A 23,851-nucleotide genomic window follows, 5' to 3' on the forward strand; every position below is an offset into this window, starting at 1 on the left:
GTGGGAGTAGCTCTATTTTAGATGTGATACTCGAGGGACACAAGACTTAAATGAAATGGGGGGCAGGGGGCATCAGCCTGGGGAGATGGCTGGGGAGAGAGTGCGTGGGGCGTGGACAGCAAGTTCAGGGTCCATGCGATGGCCCTGAGTGGACAATATGAGGAACAGGAAGAAGACACCTGTTGTGGCTGGCGTGGCATGGGCAAGGGCAGAGGTAGGGCTGCGGGCAATGGTAAGATCATGTGGGTCCTCTGAGCTAGAATGAGGAGTTTGCGTTATTTTTCTCTGAGGGATGAGATGCCATTGGCGATTTCAGAGCAAGGCGGTAGCATCATCTGTTTTGAAGGAAAATTCGAGTTCCTAAATTCAGATAGAGAAATGCTTATTAAGTCTCTACATTGTGCTTCTCTAAGCCTCTCATTTCCTCCCCCAGCCCATGGCCTGTGTATCAATGCTGTGCTTTGAGTTCTGTTCACGGTGAACTGCAGCAAAGATCCTTCCAAGTCTGAAGCGAGGGGAAAACAATCGCACAATTTTAAAGGGTTTCAGAAGATTTGAATTAAAAAAAAAAAAGAAATGATGAAACAAATTTCCAGGGCACATACTTTTCCTTTACCCTACTTCAAACGAACAAAAGAAAGTCTCAGGATATGTCATAATACACAGCTTCCTTATTTAGACAGACACCAGTCTTTACAAGTTAGTGATGGAGACTTTGACTTCATGTTTAAGTACAAAAGTAGCAGAGACTTTAAGTTGTAGATTGGCCTGCACATAATGAATCCTTTTTTGTGAAATGTTGCAAGAATTTCTTAGAAAAAAAAATTAGAACATATGCTGCTTCACAAGTGCTTGCTGAAAAAACACAAAATCGGCAACAATATTTCTGGCTGCTGAGATACTGTGGCAGCTGCTTCTGAAAGATAGAGGGTAACAAAGAAACCAAGGGTGCCTTTATAACTCCACACAGTTGGTGGTATTTTATAGCTTGGTTCTTAGCTAGTAATGGTAATTCTCTCAATCAAATGACTGGGACAACTTATTAGCAATGAGTTATTTTAGCTTCATCTTAACTTTGAATAGTAAGTTTTGAACCACTGTCACTCAGTCCATTCCAGATACCAAAACCAATGCTCCAGGATAGTAAGGGAATAGCCCAGTGCCACTCCGTTAATAAGTAGTTGTGCCACGACTAAACTCAAGTCCATCAGCTTCCAAAGTCTGTGTCCTTAATATCTTACACAGAACAGCAGAGTGGGAGGTCATTCAGGGCATTACATTTATTGAAAATAAAGAAATACTACTTTATGTGCTAAAAAATGTTTTCTTAGGGAAACACATAGCTCATATAATTTATCTCATTGCTCCTTCAAAACGTTATCATTTGACAGAAAAGAAAATGTCAGTTTTTCTTTTTGTAAATATAGTACTCAAATCAAATTACCATTGGACATTAAATGAGCATATTAAGACAATAATAATGATAGGAGTGTTTTCCATGGAATATTCAGGCCAACAGTTCAAACCCCAAATATTTATAGCTTCTTATTGGATACATGTAAATTCATTGATTTATGTGCTTTTTATGTTCAGCATTTTTTACATTTATGAGAAACACTTGAGCAGTATTTCAAATGGAATTAATATTAATTTAAGCATATTTTTATCTGAAAGTATTGTTGAGGCACATTTTTCCCTCAATTGTTTTTTCTTTGAAAGTTTTATTAGTCCCCGAAATAGATTAAAATAGTTGAAGCTCTCTAAGGCTTTGAGTATTGGGTCTGCTATTGTTTTTTGGATTATAGTGAAGCCATTTTCTGAATTAGGAAGAAACTTTTATTAGTAGTAGTATGTACAAATGACATTGTTGTCTGCCTGACTTTTGGTCCCAGCTGCAGTCTCTGGCCCTTTCAAAGGATTCTTTAATAACATATAAAGATAAGGGGATGAGATAACTAAGGGAGGTACCAGGATTAAGAGGCCAGGGGAAGAAGAGACGGTGACGCTTTGACATCTTCTATGACTTTTTCAGTCATTCGTCTTTTGTTCATTGACAGTAGGGTTAACACGTATAACTAATCCTTGGTTGCCAGGGATACCTTATGAGAACAGAGGAAATTTACAAATTGGTCTTAGATATTTTGGAAGAAACAGAAAGAGTAGAAGCCACTTTCTTTAAGAAATTACTGTCTGTGTATCCATAGATACGCATGTGCTCACACATGTATACAAATACACGCAACCATATTCAAAACCCATATACTACAGTCTGTAGACACTCTATAGAGGAGGGGAGATTTGTATGAACCCAAAGAGCCAGGGTCAATAAATGGACAGGAACTTGAACTGTGCCTTGAGAATGATGAACATTTGATAATGGGGAGCAGGGAAGAAGTGAGCAGAGCAGAGCATAGGTAATGCAAAGATAGGAGTCAATGAGCATATCGTAGGTCAATGTCAGTGAGTCAGCAAGGAGGCCGGCCTGCCTGTTGGAAGAGGCTCCTGTAGGAACAGTGGGAAAAAGCACTGGCTGCAAGTTGAGGCCAGTTGCTGATGGTTTAGGCTTTCTCTGATGCGTGAATTGTTTGCACAAGGAGAACCATGCTGAAGTGGTGCTGTAATAGTCCCATGATGTGGGTAGTATTGGCAAGAAGTGGACAATAGGTTGGCTTAGCTAATGGCAATGGAGAATATTAGGTCGGTAAAACACAAGTGAGATTTTAAAGGACCAACAAAATTTAACTGTATTTGATCATTAAGCTAGTGCTGTGGGCAGACGATTGCTCTCAGGTAGAATAACATATTACAACCACTTCTTAAGTAAATAATTTGGCTGCCTGGACTTTCTTGATTTACAGAGGCAAGAGTCAAAGCCATTTGCTCTATCGGCTACTCTCACCAAGCAGCTCAAGGATATGGTTCCCTTCACATGTCTAATCACACTTTCATTACAGGATGCATATAGATTTTTCCCCTCTGGGCTTTTAAAGGGCATGTGGGGTTTACAGAAAGTTTGAAATCTCTCTCTCTAACCTTGAGACTAAATTAATGTTATTTTAGACTCAAAACTTTCTCCTGCACATATTAGATCATTAATGTAATTGAAAGAGATTTGAATCCCAGATGTTTATGCATTTGCGATCCCAAAGGTTTCCCTCAGGGATTCATTCTCCTTTGCAGTTAGAGACACAACGGAAAGGCAGCCTCAAAGCAAGCAAACAGTGTCAGTTAAATTCAGATGTCAGCCTGACTCTGGTGACAGCCCTGGAGTGTAACATGGTCACACTAGGTCTCACATCAATTTCTGAATTTTGCCAATTAGGATATTACAAAGACTGTCTAACGAAGACTGGCATTTTAACAAATGACCCCTCTTAATGACTGTCCCTCCTGCATTCACTAGTGCAGAACAAATCCTTTTCGTAACGAAGCAGGTTTCCACGGACTCTGATTAGAGAGGTGTCAGTGGAAGAGGGGCTGCAAACAGTAGCGCTCTGCTCCGGGAAGCTAAAAGTTAGACGAAGAGATACAATAAAGAGATGCTCCCCACACTCCCTACGCCTCAGATGGCCCTGCTGCGTTATTCTTTATCCATAATGCCCCAGCCCCTTGTCTGCTGGAAGCCAGATTTGAGATTTGTTCTCCTGTCTCCTCCTTGGCTGCCTTATGAATAAGCCCTGTCTTCATTGCAAATCTTGGATGTCTCAGTGTTTTGGCCTACTGTGTTCCTGACAAAGGAAACCTGGCTCGGATAAATTGCCCAGCAAAGATAATCCAAGACACCAGTCAGATTTTTACCACAGTTGTCTATGCCATGTGGATGATAGGGTCTCCATGCTCTGGCCGGGTGTTAGGCCTGAGCCTTTGGGGTGGGAGAGCCAAGTTCAGGACATTGGACCACCAGAGACCTCCTGGCCCTACATAATATCAATTGGTGAGAGCTCTCCCAGAGATCCATCTCAATGCTAAGACCCAGCTCCACTCAACAACCAGCAAGCTCCAGTGCTGGACACCCCATGCCAAACAACTAGCAAGAGAGGAACACAACCTCACCCATTAGCAGAGAGGCTGTCTAAAATCATAGTAAGTTCACAGACACCCCAAAGCACACCACTAGATGCAGTCCTGCCCACCAGAAAGACAAGATCCAGCCTCACCAGAACACAGGCACCGCTCCACCAGGAAGCCTACACAACCCACTGAACCAACCTTACCCACTGGGGGCAGACACCAAAAACAACAGGAACTACGAACCTGCAGCCTGTGAAAAGGAAACCCCCAAACACAGTAAGTTAAGCAAAATGGGAAGACAGAGAAAGATGCAGCATATGAAGGAGCAAGGTAAAAACCCACCAGACCTAACAAATGAAGAGGAAATAGGCAGTCTACCTGAAAAAGAATTCAGAGTAATGATAGTAAAGATGATCCAAAATCTTGGAAATAGAATGGAGAAAATACAAGAAATGTTTAACAAGGACCTAGAAGAACTAAAGAGCAAATAAACAATGATGAAAAACAAATTAAATGAAATTAAAAATTCTCTAGAACGAATCAATACCAGAATAACTGAGGCAGAAGAACGGATAAGTGACCTGTAAGATAAAATAGTGGAAATAACTACCGCAGAGCAGAAAAAAGAATGAAAAGAATTGAGGACAGTCTCAGAGACCTCTGGGACAACGTTAAGTGCACCAACATTTGAATTATAGGGGTCCCAGAAGAAGAAGAGAAAAAGAAAGGGACTGGAAAAATATTTGAAGAGATTATAGTTGAAAACGTCCCTAATATGGGAAAGGAAATAGCCAATCAAGTCCAGGAAGCACAGAGAGTCCCATACAGGATAAATCCAGGGAGAAACACTCCAAGGCACATATTAATCAAACTATAAAAATTAAATACAAAGGAAACATATTAAAAGCAGCAAGGGAAAAGCAACAAATAACATACAAGGGAATCCCCATAAGGTTAACAGCTGATCTTTCAATAGAAACTCTGCAAGCCAGAAGGGACTGGCAGGACATATTTATATTTAAACTGATGAAAGGGAAGAACCTACAACCAAGATTACTCTACCCAGCAAGGATCTCATTCAGATTTGACAGAGAAATTAAAACCTTTACAGACAAGCAAAAGCTAAGAGAATTCAGCACCACCAAACCAGCTTTACAACAATGCTAAAGGAAATTCTCTAGGCAGGAAACACAAGAGAAGGAAAAGACCTACAATAACGAACCCAAAACAATTAAGCAACTGGTAATAGGAACATACATATCGATAATTACCTTAAATGTAAATGGATTAAATGCTCCCACCAAAAGACATACACTGGCTGAATGGTACAAAAACAAGACCCACATGTATGCTGTCTACAAGAGACCCACTTCAGACCTAGGGACACATACAGACTGAAAGTGAGGGGATGGAAAAAGATATTCCATGCAAATGGAAATCAAAAGAAAGCTGGAGTAGCAATTCTCATATCAGACAAAATAGACGTTAAAATAAAGACTATTAACAAGAGACAAAGAAGGACACTACATAATGATCAAGGGATCAAACCAAGAAGAAAATATAACAATTGTAAATATTTATGCACCCAACATAGGGGCACTTCACTACATACAGCAAATGCTAGGAGCCAGAAAAGGGGACATCAACAGTAGCACAATCATAGTAGGGGACTTTAACACCCCACTTTCACCAATGGACAGATCATCCAAAATGAAAATAAGGAAACACAAGCTCTAAATGATACATTAAACAAGATGGACTTAATTGATATTTATAGGACATTTCATCCAAAAACAACAGAATACACTTTCTTCTCAAGTGGTCATGGAACATTCTCCAGGATAGATCATACCTTGGGTCACAAATCAAGCCTTGGTAAATTTAAGAAAATTGAAATCGTATCAAGTAACTTTTCCAACCACAATGCTATGAGACTAGATATCAATTACAGGGGAAAAAAAACTAAAAAATACAAACATATGGAAGCTAAACAATATGCTACTAAATAACCAAGAGATCACTGAAGAAATCAAAGAGGAAATCAAAAAATACTTAGATACAAATGACAATGAAAACACGACGACCCAAAACTTATGGGATGAAGCAAAAGCAGTTCTAAGAGGGAAGTTTATAGCAATACAATCCTACCTCAAGAAACAAGAAACATCTCAAATAAACAACCTAACCTTACACCTAAAGCAATTAGAGAAGGAAGAACAAAAAACCCCAAAAGTTAGCAGAAGGAAAGAAATCATAAAGATCAGATCAGAACTAAATGAAAAAGAAATGAAGGAAACAATAGCAAATATCAATAAAACTAAAAGCTGTTTCTTTGAGACGAGAAACAAAATTGATAAACCACTAGCCAGACTCATCAAGAAAAAAAGGGAGAAGACTCAAATCAATAGAATTAGAAATGAAAAAGGAGAAGTAACAACTGACACTGCAGAAATACAGAGGATCATGAGAGATTACTACAAGCAACTATATGCCAGTAAAATGGACAACCTGGAAGAAATGGACAAATTCTCAGAAAAGCACAACCTTCTGAGAATGAACCAGGAAGAAATAGGAAATATAAACAGACCAATCACAATCACTGAAATTGAAACTGTGATTAAAAGTCTTCCAACAAACAAAATCCCAGGACTAGATGGATTCACAGGCGAATTCTATCAAACATTTAGGGAAGAGCTAACACCTATCCTTCTCAAACTCTTCCAAAATATAGCAGAGGGAGGAACACTCCCAAGCTCATTCTACGAGGCCACCATCACCCCGATAGCAAAACCAGAAAAACATGTCACAAAAAAAGAACACTACAGGCCAATATCCCTGATGAACATAGATGCAAAAATCCTCAAGAAAATACTAGCACATTAAAAGGATCATAAACCCATGATCATTCCTGAGTTTATCCCAGGAATGCAAGGATTCTTCAGTACACGCAAATCAATCAATGTGATACACCATATTAACAAACTGAAGGGTAAAAACCATATGATCATCTCAATAGATGCAGAAAAAGCTTTTGACAAAATTCAACACCAATTTATGATACAAACTCTCCAGAAAGTAGGCATGTTCCCTTACCTCAACATAATAAACGCCATATATGACAAACAAACAGCAAACATCATTCTCAATGGTGAAAAACTGAAACCATTTCGACTAAGATCAGGAACAAGACAAGGTTGCCAACTCTCACAGCTTTTATCGAACATAGTTTGGAAGTTTCAGCCACAGCAGTCAGAGACAAAAAAGAAATAAAAGGAATCCAAATCGGAAAAGAAGTAAAACTGTCACTGTTTGCAGATGACATGATACTATACATAGAGAATCCTAAAGACTCTACCAGAAAACTACTAGAGCTAATCAAAGAATTTGGTAAAGTACCAGGATACAAAATTAATGCACAGAAATCTCTTGCATTCCTATACACTAATGACAAAAAATCTTAAAGAGAAATTAAGGAAACACTCCCATTTACCACTGCAACAAAAGGAATAAAATCCCTATGAATAGAGCTACCTAAGGAGGTAAAAGACCCATACGCAGAAAACTATAAGACCCTGATGAAAGAAATTAAAGATGATACAAACTGGTGGAGAGATATACCGTGTTCTTGGATTGGCAGAATTAACATTGTGAAAATGACTCTACTACCCAAAGCAATCTACAGATTCAATGTAACCCCTCTCAAACTACCAATGACATTTTTCACAGAACTAGAACAAAAAAAATTCACAATTTGTATGGAAACACAAAAGAACCCAAATAGCCAAAGCAATCTTGAGAAAGAAAAAACAGAGCTGGAGCAATCAGGCTCCCTGACTTCAGACTATACTACAAAGCTACGTAATCAATACAGTATGGTACTTGCAGAAAAACAGAAATATAGATCAATGGAACAGGATATAAAGCCCAGAGATAAACCCGTGCACATATGGTCACCTTATCTTTGATAAAGGAGTCATGAATACAATGGAGAAAAGACAGCCTCTTCAATAAGTGGTGCTGGGAAAACCAGAGAGCTGCATGTAAAAGAATGAAATTAGAACACTCCCTAACACCATACACAAAAATAAACTCTAAATGGATTAAAGACCTAAATGTTAGGCCAGACACTATAAAACTCTTTAGAGGAAAACATAGGCAGAACACTCTATGATGTAAACCACAGCAAGATACTTTTTGACCCACCTCCTACAAAAATAAAAAATGGGACCTAATGAAACTTAAAAGCTTTTGCACAGTAAAGGAAACCATAAACAAGATGAAAAGACAACACTCAGAATGGGAGAAAATATTTGCAAACGAAACAACTGACAAAGGATTAATCTCCAAAATATACAAGCAGCTCATGCAGCTCAATATCAAAAAACAACCCAATCCAGAAGTGGGCAGAAGACCTAAATAGACATTTCTCCAAAGAAGGTATACAGATTGCCAACAAACACATGAAAGGATGCTCAACATCACTAATCATTAGAGAAATGCAAATCAAAACTATGTAGTGAGGTGCCACCTCACACAGGACAGAATAGCCATCATCAAAAAATCTACAAACAGTAAATGCTGGAGAGGGTGTGGAGAAAAGGAACCCTCTTGCACTGTTGGTGGGAATGTAAATTGATACAGCCACTGTGGAGAACAGTATGGAGGTTCCTTAAAAAACTAAAAATAGACCTACCATATGACCCAGCAATTCCACTACTGGGCATATACCCTGAGAAAACCATAATTCAAAAAGGGTCATGTACCACAGTGTTCATTGCAGCTCTGTTTACAATAGCCAGGACATGGAAGCAACCTAAGTGTCCATCAACAGATGAATGGATAAAGAAGATGTGGCACATATGTACAATGGAATATTACTCAGCCATAAAAAAGAAACGATATTGAGTTATTTGTAGTGAGGTGGATGGACCTAGAGTCTGTCATACAGAGTGAAGTAAGTCAGACAGAGAAAAACAAATACCCTATGCTAACACATATATATGGAATCTAAAAAAAAATCATGGTTCTGAAGAACTTAGGGGCAGCAGAGGAATAAAGACGCAGATGTAGAGAATGTACTCGAGGATGCGGGGAGGGGGAAGGGTAAGCTGAGACGAAGTGAGAGAGTGGCATTGACATACATACACTACCAAATATAAAATAGACAGCTAGTGGGAAGCAGCCGCATAGCACAGGGAGATCAGCTCGGTGCTTTTTGACCACCCAGAGGAGTGGGATAGGGAGGGTGGGAGGGAGGGAGATGCAAGAGGGAAGAGATATGGGGATATATGTATACGTATAGCTGATTCACTTTGTTATACAGCAGCAGCTAACACAACATTGTAAAGCAGTTATACTGCAATAAAGATGTTAAAAAAAAAAAAAAAGAGAGAGAGAGATACGATAAGGAACACGAAAGAAAAAGAGTTTGCCGAGCCAGGTTGTTCTAAGTGTGAGACGGATGGAGTTTGCTGTCAGTGCTCTCCTTTCAGGAAGAAAGCTGTTTGCCTTATTCTGCTGTAGATCGTCAGTCGTCTCTTCAGCTTGTTGGTTTATAGTAATTGTGGAGTCTGGTGACTCATGAACCAGTGCATACTTTTTTCATTCATTTTGTCAGTTTTTTCCTCCAAGCATGGCTAACCCTCCACAACAGTGTGTAGCTAGGAAGGGTCGTGCCCGTTCTCATATTTCTTCTGGGCAGCATTTGGACTCATGAGAATGTTCTGAGAGATTTGCAATGACCTGGCCATCAAGCTGCTTGGCGAAGAACGTGGAGCCTGCTGTTTTGTCACTGGTCTTGTTCTTTGGCCTCTAATTCCAGGTACTCCCATGGGAGGAGTATTGCAGGTTGTGAGGCTGGTAGCACACGGGAGCTATGGGGGTGGGAGGTCGGCGGGGAGGCAGAAGCACAGCTTTAGGACATGTTGCATGTGACCAGACCTCGACACAGGGATGTGCTTTGAAGAAGTGTGGGGTTTGTTCACGAGCTGAGTTTTCCTTCAGCTCTTCTCAGCTGTCAGTGACCGTATTTGGAGCTATGGCCTTCTGCATCTTGAAGAGGTCAGCTTGAAAGCTGCCTTTTGCCAGCTGAGATCTGACACTGATCTGTAGAAATTGGGAGGGTTTTACTGTAATGTCCCTGAACTGAAAACAGAGTCCCTGAATGGCAAGCTTCAGGAGAAAATAAACTCTGATAATGACCTGGGTGCTCCCTGGACACTGCCCTTGAGAAAGGCATCCTAATAATTATGGCTTCAACTTAAGACGGCAGTAATAACACCAAGCAATTTTCATTTTGGTGTTTCACAAAACAACTACCTTTCTGGAGCCCCGTTCTAAATTTTAAATTTTAATATCTTCAGGTTCTGACTGATTAACCGATAAATGCAGTTAAATAACTAGCTTTCACTCAGAGAAACGATTCAGAAAGAAAACTGCCTTCTGATTTCCCCACTGATTATAACGGAAGGCGTGGAAGGTCTGAGACATCTTTTCTGGTTACCTGTGCATAATTTCCAGCCATATTAATGGAACTACCAAATGTGTCATGTGAATAAGAAGATAGAAGTTCAGTAATCCCTGTTGACTGAGCTGGTTTTTCATTTCAGGGAATTATATAATGCTTTCATGAACTTTCCATCATCCTGGAAAAATATTGCCATGCGATGTATGTTATAATTACTCTTAGAAATATAGTGTTTCTAATTGAGAAGTCTGTGTATGTGGCCTGAGTATTCTAGCTCACGTACATAATTGGTAGCTAGGAATAACTGCAAAAGGTAAAGGTGCTTTTTCCCCTTGGCTCGGTGACTATTAATATCAAATGAAAGCACATATTGGCGTCAAGGGGAACACAGACTCTTTGCCTTTCCAATTTCATTTTATACTCCCTGTCGACTTACACGAAATCCTTTAGGCATAATTGCACTTTTTCCCTAGTATCCTCATCCTCCCTTAAGACTTCACTCTTTGCTATACTAATCTACACAGAGGCAAGGAAATAGGTCTCAGTGCATCTCTTTTTTTCCTCCCTAAGATATGTTGCTTACATGTAAGAGAAAACAACTTAGCAACTCGAACTCCTCCTTCCCTCTCCCCAGCCTCTCAGAGTTTCTCAGCTCTTCACAAGTGTGTTTTCTCCTTATGGAGAAGTTGATTTGGTTCCATTTATAAAAATAGCAGCTATTTAAATGGGGAAAGCTTTTCCTTATATCATCTTTGGGCCAAATGTTTTTCTAAAAACATACTCTTTTTTTTTCTAGCAGAGAAGACAGATTCTAAGTGGATTCAAGGTTCATCAGATCGCTAAGAGTTTCTGTTGGTTAATGCATTTGAAAACTAAATTCACATAAGTGCCAAAATGAGATATGTAAATTAGATAACAGTTCTATATAATTGTATTATATGTGTGTGTGGTTTGTAGGTATGTGTGTTATAGATACAAACTGTCATATTTATACATTAATACAAAATTATATTTGTTTCCTATATAGAAGTTTATATAGTGATTTTTTTTTGGAAGGTAGAAGGTGTAGCCAATATAAATCATTGCTTAAATTTTGTTTTCTCTATCGCAGGGAAGCAAAAAGAGGATTTTGTATCCCTTTTTTCCAGTCCTTTTTAAGCTCATTTATTCATCACCAAATCCAAATTTTTAGTTTCTCCAACATATATCCAGAAACTTGCAATTGGATATGACCCTGAAGTTCAAAAGTCCACTCTCTTGCCCAATGAGTGATTCCTTCTATCATCTATATTAGCCTTTGTTTAAACATTTTCCCCAATGGTGGTGTCAAAGTGTGGCCAGAGATAGGAGTGAGGGTCAGGGTGGACAGGACTTCAGAATCAACCTAATCTTCTTCAGCCACTTTGGGCACAATGAATACATGTAAAAGCAAAGCAAAATACTGAGCTTATCATGTGATGAATTGGGCTTGCTTCATGATGTGATCACTTGAAGTCCCCTTCCCCAGTCTACCAGGTTGCTCTACCCTTTAAGCCCCTACATTGAGAAATTCTGACATCTCAGCTGATTTCCAGTGATAGAGGGAAGATATTAGAATTCGTTCTCGTGGTTACAGATTGTCCTGACACTGAGACACACCTGCCTGGCCAACTGGCTCCTCTGCAGCAACATAAGAAGAGGGTCCAATTTCTTTTTAATATAATTCTTATTCAGTTACTTGGAGGCAGCTATACCATTCCACTAACCCTGGCTTTTCCAAGCTAAATTGTTTGTTTCTTTAAGCATCATTGGTAGCATTTATCAATAATAGTAGCGACCGCTTATTTATTTATAGCACTTTGGAGTTTCCAAAGCCCTTCTACATACTTTCTTATGCAACATGCACAGCAACAACTGTAGCTTCTTAATTTTACAAATGAGGAAACCAAGGCTCAGAAAGGATAAGTCACATACCTTAATAATTGATTCAACAAGTACTTATTGAGGGCCTACTATATGCCAGGCACAGTGCAAAATTCTGGGATATAGGAGGGAATAAAACAAATATGGTGCCACTCCTGTACCTCTTGTAATCTAGTGGAAATGGCATACATTTAAAAAATCACTACAGATGATACTCAGATAATAGTCACAACTGGGACAGAGGTAGAACTTTAGTACAAGTCTTCTGCCTCTAAACACATTCAGTAGGACTATTGCCTTCATTGAAATGGACATTCATTTGTATATATTAATGAAGTCAGTTAAACTAGTGTGTCTGACAACCAGTCTTTTTGGCATGAGCTCTTTTTTAGATTGATCCTCTCCTTTCTGTAACTGTAGAACTGGGTGGGGTCTACACAGGTATAGTCAACTTAGAGGAGAATTTTACATCAATTTTCTATCAAATCTTATTTTGCCACTTTTTCTCATCACTCTAACTAGCCAACATACTTTTGAACTTTTATTTAATCATCTCTAACATATTAGTTCTCCCTCTCTGTTTCTGTTTATCTGCAAGTTTTATGAAATTGTGTTCACCTATATCACTGGCAGAAAAAATGTCCACAAGTGCTTGTGTGAAAGAAATTTGTCATTAGTTGTAAATTAGATTTCCTGTCAGCTAAGTGACCTTGGGCAAACAACATCCTCTCTCAGAGCATCTGATTACTCATCTGTGAAATGAAGAAACTAGGCTAGAGAATGCTGAAAGGATTTCCCTGTGTTAAAAGTTTTATGATCCAGTATGTTTTAAAGCATTATGCTGAGTTTTAAAATACTTTTCTTCTGGTGTGGAAAAAAAGAAATGCAAAATATGAACTGATTGGTAGCACCCCCTCCCCCCCGCTTCACTAATGAAAGGAAGCAAATCAGCAAATACTGGCCCAAAAGCCGTACAAAACAACCAAAGTGTAATAGTTGTCAAACCTTGTCTTAATCTAAGACAATGGCTTCATGAAGCCCCTAACAGTCTCTTCTGCTGTCTATTTTTCAAAAATATTTAGAAACCAACAATGAACAGACATTATAAAAACTAATATTTATTTGAGAATAGTCTGTAATTTGGGGTCTTCAGTGAGTCCCCTTTTTCTCTTCTATGTAGGAAAATTATCTTTGATTCTACAGGAGCTGCCCCTCACAGGCTTCTTTCCAAAATCTGCCTGACAAAAGGAAATTCTTATCTTCTAACTTTAATGCTACAATTTATTTGTGTCTTTGAACTTGAGTAATTTCTGGATTCTTTTTTCTTAATATTGCTTCATTAAGTCACATAATGTATCTGTTTTACATCAGCCCTACTTGGGTTGCAATATGTGGTACAATTCCTGTCATTATCTTAAACTTGCTAATTAGAGAGAATTCAAATTTAATTATTAAAAAGTTCCACCACTTTCAACCAGAGATAAATGGGAAGTTATTACAGAAACCAAAGCCTCTCTATTCTGAGAGGAGAGGAAATAAAGGGGGTACCCACCCCAAGATGTAATGAGTAGTGTAGAAAGTTCTATCCTGGTACTGTGGTTGAAAGACAAACTATTTGGAATGCGCATCTGTCAGCAATATTGGAAACATTTTATTTCTCCATTTAAAGATGACTTTGTGTTAATTATATGAAACCGTGGAGGACTAATTAACAAATAACAATGAATTAGCTGCTAGATTGTGCAACTAAAAAATTCTTCTGGCACTCTTCTGTTACTTAGTTCTTCAAAGGCTTCTCATAATGTATCCAGGCTGTTGCTGGTTGAGGGAACTTCCCCAGTGTCCTTGTCAATACAATAATCCTTGCTCTATTCCAATAATGTCTTTCCTTCCTTGAAGCTGTGAATGCTACTGTATTCAAATATATTATTTCTTATTTACTGCATTTTATTGAAATGTATCAAAGGCTGGCCTCAAATCGTATCTGTTCAATAGCATTATTTTTTAATAAATGTACGTGCAAAGTCAAGGTGATACAAGTACTTAGCAATTTAAGAGGTTTTTTTAAAATTGGTTCCCCTTAGATTATGTATATTCTTAGTTTGAACATTATTAAAATGTGGTTTGAAAGCAGGAGTTATAACCAAATATATAGAATCCCTAGAGTTTCATAAAACTCAAGTTGAAAATCTTTAGAGAGTTTTACATGAAAATGTTCTGTCAGCCCATGCCTTAAATTCACAGATCAGAGAATTGGGCTATCTGTTATACATTGGGGACCAAATAAGTATTCAATACTACAACAACCTTATTAAGTAAAAAGCAAGGTATTTGTCTAAAGTCCACAATTCTGAGTCAGTATAATTTCAATGAAGTTCTCTATGTCATGTTCAAAGTTTTCATTTTGGTAGCATGAATAGACTTACATAAATGATAATTATCTACTAATGCTTTTATGTTGTTAGCCTAACTGTAATGAGAAGAAATCTTTTCTTTCAGGTCAATACTTGAAAAAAAGGGCTATTTATCACATTAAATAATTAAAGCCTTGCAACGTGCTAAATTAACCTTTCATCATGTGTCTTATTAGCCTCAGTGTATTTGCCAAGGCTTTGTTAAACCCTGTTTGTTCCTTGTGCCTATAGAGACAGAATGCTAATGCACTATATGTGTGAGTGAAATATATTACCTGCTAAAGTTAAGCCTGTGGAGACTTGAGTCTTTCAACATGAAGATTCATGCTGATTTGCACCAAAACATCCTTCTTCACTATAGATATGTTGAGATATTTATGCACTTTTAATCATCTCCTAAAATTCCATAGACCCAACAAATATCATATTGGCAGTTTGAAAATACATTTGATGCACTGTTTTAATTTTCAAGTAGTTTTAAATCTGTGTCTGTTTCTGACTGTATTTCTTACATATTTCCCCAGTGAATTCCTTGATAGTTGTTTCTGTGTCATTATTTGATTCCAAATAATGTTCTTGGCACACTGGACTATATCTTTTGATACTATTGACTGGGTTGTTTAGAAATGTAGTATGTTCTATCCGTTCTTCAAATCAACAAAAAAGTTTTTAAAGCATCAGATTTAATATCTAGCCACTAAATTAAGTCATTTCAGTTATTTTAAGCTTCTTAGTATTTTTGACTGTGAAATTTCATAGTAATTACTTATCAATATGTGACTTACATTTTTTTCTTATAGTTACAGACGTATCCTACAAGAAAATAATTAGAGGGTTAAGTTTTGTATTATTAATAATTTAGCTCTTCACAGCTCTGAGGTTAGGAAATAGAACTAACATCAGTATTTCAGGCTAATATTTTTAATATAACATTTACTTTATTAGTAATCAGATAATATTTAAACTGTCATGTATTACTCAAATAGTTGTCTTAATAAATCCCACTTATAAACACTAGTTAATATTCCAGTTAAAATACTGGAGTACTTTCATAGTGTTTTAATAACATGTACTGTGACAAGACAGAAATACAAATACATAGCAAAGATGGGGAAATTACTAACATCACTTATTCTGAATGTGTCAACACCAATTAGTCCCTAGCAAATGGTTTGGACAAAAGTTATGGTCAGATTCAACCATTCATAAGTTATTCTGTCATCATGAATGTAGGAAAATTCAGAGAAATAAAAACCTCTATATAAATATACTTTTAAAAAACATTTTCTTCCTAATATTTCACGTGGATGTTCAGCACATTTTTAATGCTTGATTCACTCTTTTTGGAGTAAAATTTTTTTTAGGATGTATGATTCTCAAAATAACAAATATTTTATCATATGTGCAGTTAGAGACTTACCTGCTCACACCAAGATGTCTACATGTTGTTGACTTTTATGGTTTCCTTTGACCAATTTCTGATTTAGAACCAACAGTGCTTTCCTCTAAATTGTATAAACACTAAGATATAAATGTGGGCATCAAAGAGGAAAATGAGAAAGATATTTTAGGTTGTCATTTTTTTATTCAATTTTGTATTCTCAGTTCTGTATTCAAAAGTATCTCATTTGTGTAACAAGATACTTAAATTTAAATCCACACTTAAAAATGTAAACAAGTCAATATAGTCATTTCTAGAAGAACACATTTGGTAACAAAAGTGACCTTTTTTCTCTTATGTTTAGTTGCTTTTTCTGGGGAGGTTTGTCCCAAAAGGGTAGCATGGCCATAATGGTTTTATTACTGTTTTTAAATTTCCACCCCCTTATTTCTGCTACTCTGGGAGGACCACTCCCTCTACCCCCAACTGTCCCCACATCAATGATATTGCTATCTCTCTGATTCAGGTCACATTCCTTTTTTTTTTTCCCCTTAATTTCCCCAGTTACTATTGAAATCATATTGGGGTAAAATATTGTATGAGTTTATAACAGAGATTTAGTAAGGCATAAACACAAATTTAGAGCTTATTCTTGAATTTTATTTGTATTTTCAGTTTAGTACCTTCAGGAGGTAATTTAACATCCTTTGCTGCAGCATATCAGCTTCTAGGAAAGCCTTGCTCTGTATTGGTGGTTTTCAAGCCAGGCTGCATTTTTGAAACTCTGGGGAGACTTTTAAAAAAAAGCATGACCTAATATCACACCAGACTAATTAAATCAGAATCTCTAGGGACCAGCCTTCCAGCATCGGTATTTAAAACAGCTCCCCAGGTGATTCTCAAATGTAGTGATGGTGTCAAACCATGGCTCCAGACAATACAACAGGCTGCTTGCTTATACATATTAATCATGGTCTGTATTAATTCATCATCACATAGGTGCTAGGAAAGTTTTGGGGACAAAGGGAGACGTGAAGGCCGGCGATAGTTTGGCTACTTGAGGAGAGCTCTTATTTTACCTTCTGTCGATATATATTGAGGACAAACAGACAATAATTCCAGGAGAGTGATAAATTGTGTTTCTAGTTTAGTAAAGTAAGGACTGTCATGTATAATATAGGAAAATTCTGCTTTTAATTCAGAATATTTCTCTATAGGGTCACTAGAGAGAAAGTTCGTCTTAGTCCTAGTATTAGTTTCCTTAAGGTGCTGTTAAATATGACCACAAACTGGGTGGCTTAAAACAACAGGAATTTATTCCCTCACGGTTCTGGAAGCAGAAATCTGAAATCCATGTGTCCACGTGGTTGGTTCTTTCTGGAGGCTCTGAGGACAGATCTGTTCCCTGACCCTCTCCTAGCTTCTGCTGGTGGCCTGCAATCCTTCGTATTCCTTGGCTTGTGGATTCCACAGCCTAATCCCTGCCTCTGTCTTCACATGGCCTTCTCCCCTCCATGGGCACATATGTCTTCATGTACCCCTTCTTATAAGGATGTCAGTCATTGTATTTAGGGCTCACCCTAATCCAGGATGACCTCAATTTAACTTGACTAATTACATCTGCAATGACTCTGCTTCCAAGTCAAGGCACAACATGAAGTTCCCAGTGGATGTGAATTCGGGGAGACTGTGAGCCCAGTACAGTGCTCGTTACTACTTGACTTCTCTGCAGCTTTGGATGTCGTTCAGCGCTCTTCCTAAACCGCCCCCTGGCCAGATCTTCTATGTATTGTATCTTTTGCTTACTTCTGTCATAATATCCCTAACACCATGTTGCAAAAGTCTGTTCTATAACTGTTTCTCCCACAGTCTGTGAAATCCTAGAGGGCAGGGGGAGTGGCTTATTCAGGCTGTATGTGAGCACCTAATATGGTTTCAGCCTCATGGAAACACTGGAAGAAAGGAAGAGAGAAAGAAAAGGATGCATGTCTGTACCGCAACGTTAGCACAATTTGCAATAGCCAAGACATGGAAGCAACCTAAGGGTCCATCAACAGATGAATAGATAAAGAAGATGTGGTCTATATATACAATGGAATATTACTCAGCCATAAGAAAAGAATGAAACAATGCTATTTGCAGCAACAAGGATGGACCCAGAGGTTATCATACTAAGTAAAATAAGTCAAAGACAAATACAACATGATATCCCTTATATGTGGAATCTAAAAAAATGATACAAATGAACTTATTTACAAAACAGAAACAGACTCACAGACATAGAAAACAAACTTATGGTTACCAAAGGGGAAAGGGGAGGGGAGAGTTAGATTAGAAGCTTGGGTATAGTAGATACAAACTACTATAAATAAAATAAACAACAAGGACCTACTGTATAGCACAGGGAACTATATTCAGTATCTTGCAATAAACCATAATGGAAAAGAATCTGAAAAAGAATATATATGTATATATGTATAACTGAATCACTTTATGATACGCCTGAAACTAACACAACGTTTTAAACCAACTATCCTTCAATTAAACGAAAAAAGGGTACATGTCACTCACCTGCACACAGCAGCAAGGCACCAGTCTGCTCCCATGAACACCATCAAGAAACATAATGTATCAGTCGTGCCCATGTTGAGAGACTCCGCTTTGGAATAAACAGGGAGAGGGAGAAGGAAGAAGCTGGCTTTCAAGCTAGTCAGTCTCATTTCATTGTTACTCACTAGTGGGGTGGAGGACCATTCTACACCTGGAGCAGAGATGGGGTTAGGAGTTCACCAGTGAGTTTCAGTTTCCCATCATATTCTCTCTGCTCCACACCTTGAGATAATCAAGAGCTTAACTGCTGCAATTTGCTTGACAATTCCACACCCTCTCCCCCATTATCGCATGTGATGTTCACAGTTCTGTGTGGTGGTGGGAGCAGGTCCTCAATTTGTCACATGCAGATTAGAGAACTGAAGCGGAGAGACAGCTTAGAGACCCACTAAGGGAGGGTGTGCAGCCTGTGGGAGAGGTCCCTGGGTTCCAGCAGCGGGACAATGCACTGTCTGTAGAGAATTAAGAAGTAATAATAATGAAACCAACTGAAACTGACTGCTTTGAATTATCCTTCTAAACACGGTCAACGATGAAACACTATTTCCCATGAGACAGACCTCTCCTAGCCCTGCAGTCTTAGTCTTCCACTGCTTTGGGACATTGAGTACATTTACCCCAAATGAAAACTAGAGAGGAAACGGGAGTGCATAGATATAGTATCAAATTCCGCATCTGTCGTCTTTATACACAAAGCTCCTTTACCATCCCAGTCTAAATATTATAACTGAAGTTTTGTAACTGTCTAGGGAAAGAAGAACTAGGCCCTTAAAATACCGTTAAATCGGGCTTCCCTGGTGGCACGGTGGTTGAGAGTCCGCCTGCCGATGCAGGGGACAGGGGTTCGTGCCCCGGTCCGGGAAGATCCCACATGCCGCGGAGCGACTGGGCCCATGAGCCATGGCCACTGAGCCTGTGCGTCCGGAGCCTGTGCTCCGCAACAGGAGAGGCCACAACAGTGAGAGGCCCGTGTACCGCAATAAATAAATAAATAATACGGTTAGATCCAAATAGTTTGGGCAGATTCCATATTAATACTGGTACATTCAGTACAGCTGAGTCAACTAACCTTTTTCTACAAATCAGTGATCTAGAAGGCTCTTCCTGCCTTTCTGCTGGCCTTACCAATTCTGGGGACAATTGGCCGGGGGAATTTTATGAGTCTTTTATTTTGTCACAGGTAAAATAATGTGTTATAATTGTAATTACAGGCCCCTGTGCTGTGCCTTCCATTTCCCCACTACTCTCTCAACTTCAAACCCCACCAAACCCATCAGACCAAATGCTCTTAGCTGTGCCTCTTACAATCTTCCAACACACTCAGTGCCCTACATTTGACTTTCTTTTCGATGAGAGGGGAACTGGCAGTTGGTAGTCCAGAAGATAGCCCCTGACCTGTTCACGATGGGATGGAAGGCTAGAGGCTGGAGTTGAGGTGTGTGTCTAGTGCAGCACTAAAAGCTATTCCCCCCGGCTGTGTCGGCAGCCTGCCAAAATACAACTGCTGGACTAGCATGGAAATATTCCTTGGGGCAAGAAGAGAAATATGACAAGGCAGGAGGGAGGGTTTGACATGATACAGATTTGGGAAAATGAAATGTGACAATTGCTAATACCTTGGAGTTCAAAGAAGACTGGCACATTTCGGGTTCCCAACAGGTATTTAAGTGTATGGAAAGCGTATAGGTATTGAAGTGTAAAGAGAAGTGTTAAAATTACGTTGACTGCACTGTGGTTCTCTCCAGTTTACTAGGGGAGCGTTTACAACAGTGCACGATGGGCCAGCTCTTCTGGTTTTGTCATTTTATAACTTCTTCACCCATATTGTGTAATCACACAGGTGAACAACAGCTGGCTGAATTGGTATTATATTTATATATTTTTTAATTTTTATTTTATATTGGAGTATAGTTATTAACAATGTTTTGTTTCAGGTGTACAGCAAAGTGATTCAGTTATATTCTGAATGTATCTATTCTTTTTCAAATTCTTTTCCCATTTAGGTTATTACAGAATATTGAGCAGAGTTCCCTGTGCTCTACAGTAGGCACGAATTGGTATTATATTTACATGTGTTACTTAAGGTTATATTTCTTGTTAGTCTTTCAATGGATAGCTTAAAGCATATGGAGTGAAAAAAGGGCAATGAGAGTGCACTTTTGCTTACTTTTTATAGATTTTGTTAGCACTTTAATTCTCCCTGTGACAGTCTTTGTGACTCTGAAAATTAGGTGAAGAGGCAACATTTGACAATAGGTGTTGATAGGATGAATATCTGACAACCTGAGGTCTTAAACAATGGGCTTTTTAATACAGGATACAGGCTAGACAAGAAGCAGTGAATGTAGAGTAAGCCCCAAGTAGATACATTTTATTTCCCGGGAACTAAATGGTTCCAAACAATTTAGTTGGAAGAGTTTTGCCTTTCATTCTGAGTACTGGTTCATATTTCACTCAGATTTATCTCTGTCAAAAACAGTTTCATCTAAGGACACTTTGTTAACCTACCTTGACTAAAAAAGTAGATTTTCCCTTAGCTGCTAGTGCTGTAGTCTGTGCAAAAAGAACCATTGGAATCACCCTTATTTTTGGTAGGCTCAGGGGTCGGTATCAGATGAAAAGATGTGAGGTTTCCCTGTCAGCTGGGAAATCCTTTTTCCTCTTAGGAATTTATTAGGTTATTTAGCTTCCCCTGAGTTTAGCTTATAAGGAGAAATGGGAGCGGTGTCTGAAGCTTCCAGACGGATGCTCTCATTTATCTAAATTTCATTTCTGCTTCTGCAGAGAAGAGCCAGCTAATGAATCTGGTCCTCTTTCCTCCACGGTAGTAGCTCCCACCCAAGGGCATCTATTCTAAGTCTGGATAGGATGAAATCATGAAGACTGGGAAGTGCCTTAAAGGTCATTGGGTCCGGGCTTCCCTGGTGGCGCAGTGGTTGAGAGTCCGCCTGCCAATGCAGGGGACACGGGTTTGTGCCCCGGTCCGGGAGGATCCCACATGCCGCGGAGCGGCTGGGCCCGTGAGCCATGGCTGCTGAGCCTGCACGTCCAGAGCCTGTGTTCTGCAACGGGAGAGGCCACAGCAGTGAGAGGCCCGCGTACCGCAAAAAAAAAAAAAAAAAAAAAAGATCATTGGGTCCTTCCTCTTAACTTCACAGCTGAGCACAATGAGACCAAAAAATTAAATTATTTCCCCAACAGGAACACGGGTAGAAAGATCCTATGTAAAATTGAAATGGGTGATGTAAACCTGCCTCTCCAACCTAGAGATCAGAGGTTAAGAATTATAGAAATGTGTCAGCAGTGCAGTGGGCTCTCAGAGGACGTAGACGAATGTTGGATAACCAGGCTTTGATGGGAGCCAAGAGCAGCACAGCCCAGCCGGAAGCGGTCTGCATCTGATGGGTAACTGGTACCATTTCTGCTGCCCTCTGATGTCCTTACGGTCCTTAGCGACCTCGATCATCACCTGCTCTATTCACTACTGCAATCTCTACTTGACCAGGCTCCCCAATACACTGAGTATGTGCTTCATGCCCTGTAGATTCAGACCCCCACGTGAGCGTGTCTGACTGGCCATCTTAGATCCTAGGCGGTGCCCGTGTGGCTGCGGCTGGGATGGGGAGATGCGGGGGAGGGGAGGCAGGTGGGTCCCTGCCTCTTGCCTCTGTTGAGATTCTCCCCAGGTCTGGAGTAGTCAAATGACCAGTGCCCAGCACAGATCTGCACACTTTTGCATGTAGCTCTGTTTCTCACGTGACTCCTAAAGCAGTCACTGGTCAGGCAGCTTGAACCAAGATGTGGCTCAAAATTGCAGCCCTTAGAGAAAAGGCATTTTTGTGGTTATTGCCATTGTTACTGTTTTTCTCATGTCAGAAGCAACCAGATGTCTGTTAAACCTGTAAGTCCTGGGAATTCCCTAGCAGTCCAGCGGTTAGGACTCTGTGCTTCCATTGCAGGGAGCACAGATTCGATCCCTGGTCGGGAAACTAAGATCCCGCATGCTCCATGTGGCACGGCCAAAAAACAAACAAACAAACAAAAAACCTGTAAGTCAGTTTCTCAGAGCATGTTGGGATACTGCATGCATCAGAATCATCTCGGTGCTTAAAGCAGATACCCCATCCAAAGCCGCAGGGCCCAGGTAAGGATGCACACTGAGTTCTGAGGACCGTTGAGCTACACTCAGGGTCTCATATCTGTGTTCCTGTAGGGCATTACATACTTTCACTAACCGCGCCCCCCACCACCCCGCCAACTTCTTGCCAGTCACATAAGGAACTAGAAAGTTCTGCATGTAGATCCAGAAGTGGGAGAAAGTGTTTAAAGCCCCTGAAATTATTTAGTTACTGTCTTTATGGTTACTATGTCTTTATGCTCTGCAAGGGCAGAAAACTAAAATATATTAAGTTCCTACTGTGCACTCATCCTATCTATGCTGAAGGAATTCCCACTGCAAAAGTCACATATGCATTTTAACTTGGTGCAGTGATTTTCAGTGTGGTCCCCAGGCAAGAAGCATCAGTATCACCCGGGAACTTGTTAGAAATGCAAATTCTCTCCCGCGCCATCCCCAGACTGATGTATTAACTAGCTTTCTGGATGATTCTGATGCATGCCGAAGTTTGAGGACTGCTGCTCTAAGCTTCCTTGCCTGTAATATAAAAACAATAATAATTCATACCTCATAGTTATCCTTCATATTATTTTCTATTGTTTTCTGAAACTAAGCTAATGTACAAAAAGGACTCGGCCCAAGGAAAGTGTTGAACACATAGTAGGAATATCATTGAGTCTATATTTAATTTCTTCAAGCTGCTCCTATTTTCTCATTGCATACTTCCCAGTGAATCCATTGGTTGCCTATAATATAAGCAGTCATATTATGTTACATATGATGGTTATAGAAGGAATCCAGATGTTGTAAAATTGTGGTACTTAAGGGAAATGAGGGTTTTTTCATTCCCCATTCTTAAAATAGGGACAGGACTATCCATTTTTCTATTGTCACTTAAAGCCATTTTAAGACTTATTCACGAGTAACTTTACCATGGCATTAATAGGCTT

At 39.2% G+C, this 23,851-nt stretch overlaps 2 protein-coding genes across 10 annotated transcripts in view; one reads left to right on the forward strand and one right to left on the reverse strand.

Annotated features, from left to right (window-relative positions):
* The window catches only part of FGF14 (fibroblast growth factor 14), a 701,033-nt gene that overhangs the window by 644,223 nt on the left and 32,959 nt on the right, over positions 1–23,851 (forward strand). The window lies entirely within an intron of this gene.
* The window catches only part of ITGBL1 (integrin subunit beta like 1), a 292,671-nt gene that overhangs the window by 15,871 nt on the left and 252,949 nt on the right, over positions 1–23,851 (reverse strand). For 2 of the 7 annotated variants that reach the window (XM_067713278.1, XM_067713267.1), the window contains one exon: positions 18,791–18,833. The exons of 4 other annotated variants lie outside the window; for them this stretch is intronic. In XM_067713278.1, coding sequence (XP_067569379.1) covers positions 18,806–18,833 — 28 coding nt within the window. In that variant the 3' untranslated portion in view covers positions 18,791–18,805. Of the gene's footprint in view, positions 1–18,790; positions 18,834–19,157; positions 19,237–23,851 lie in introns of those variants that run through there. One more of the 7 variants, XM_067713260.1, reaches the window with a different exon arrangement.

The sequence above is a fragment of the Pseudorca crassidens genome, chromosome 18 (genome assembly GCF_039906515.1).
Source record: "Pseudorca crassidens isolate mPseCra1 chromosome 18, mPseCra1.hap1, whole genome shotgun sequence".
NCBI classification, from domain to species: domain Eukaryota; kingdom Metazoa; phylum Chordata; class Mammalia; order Artiodactyla; family Delphinidae; genus Pseudorca; species Pseudorca crassidens.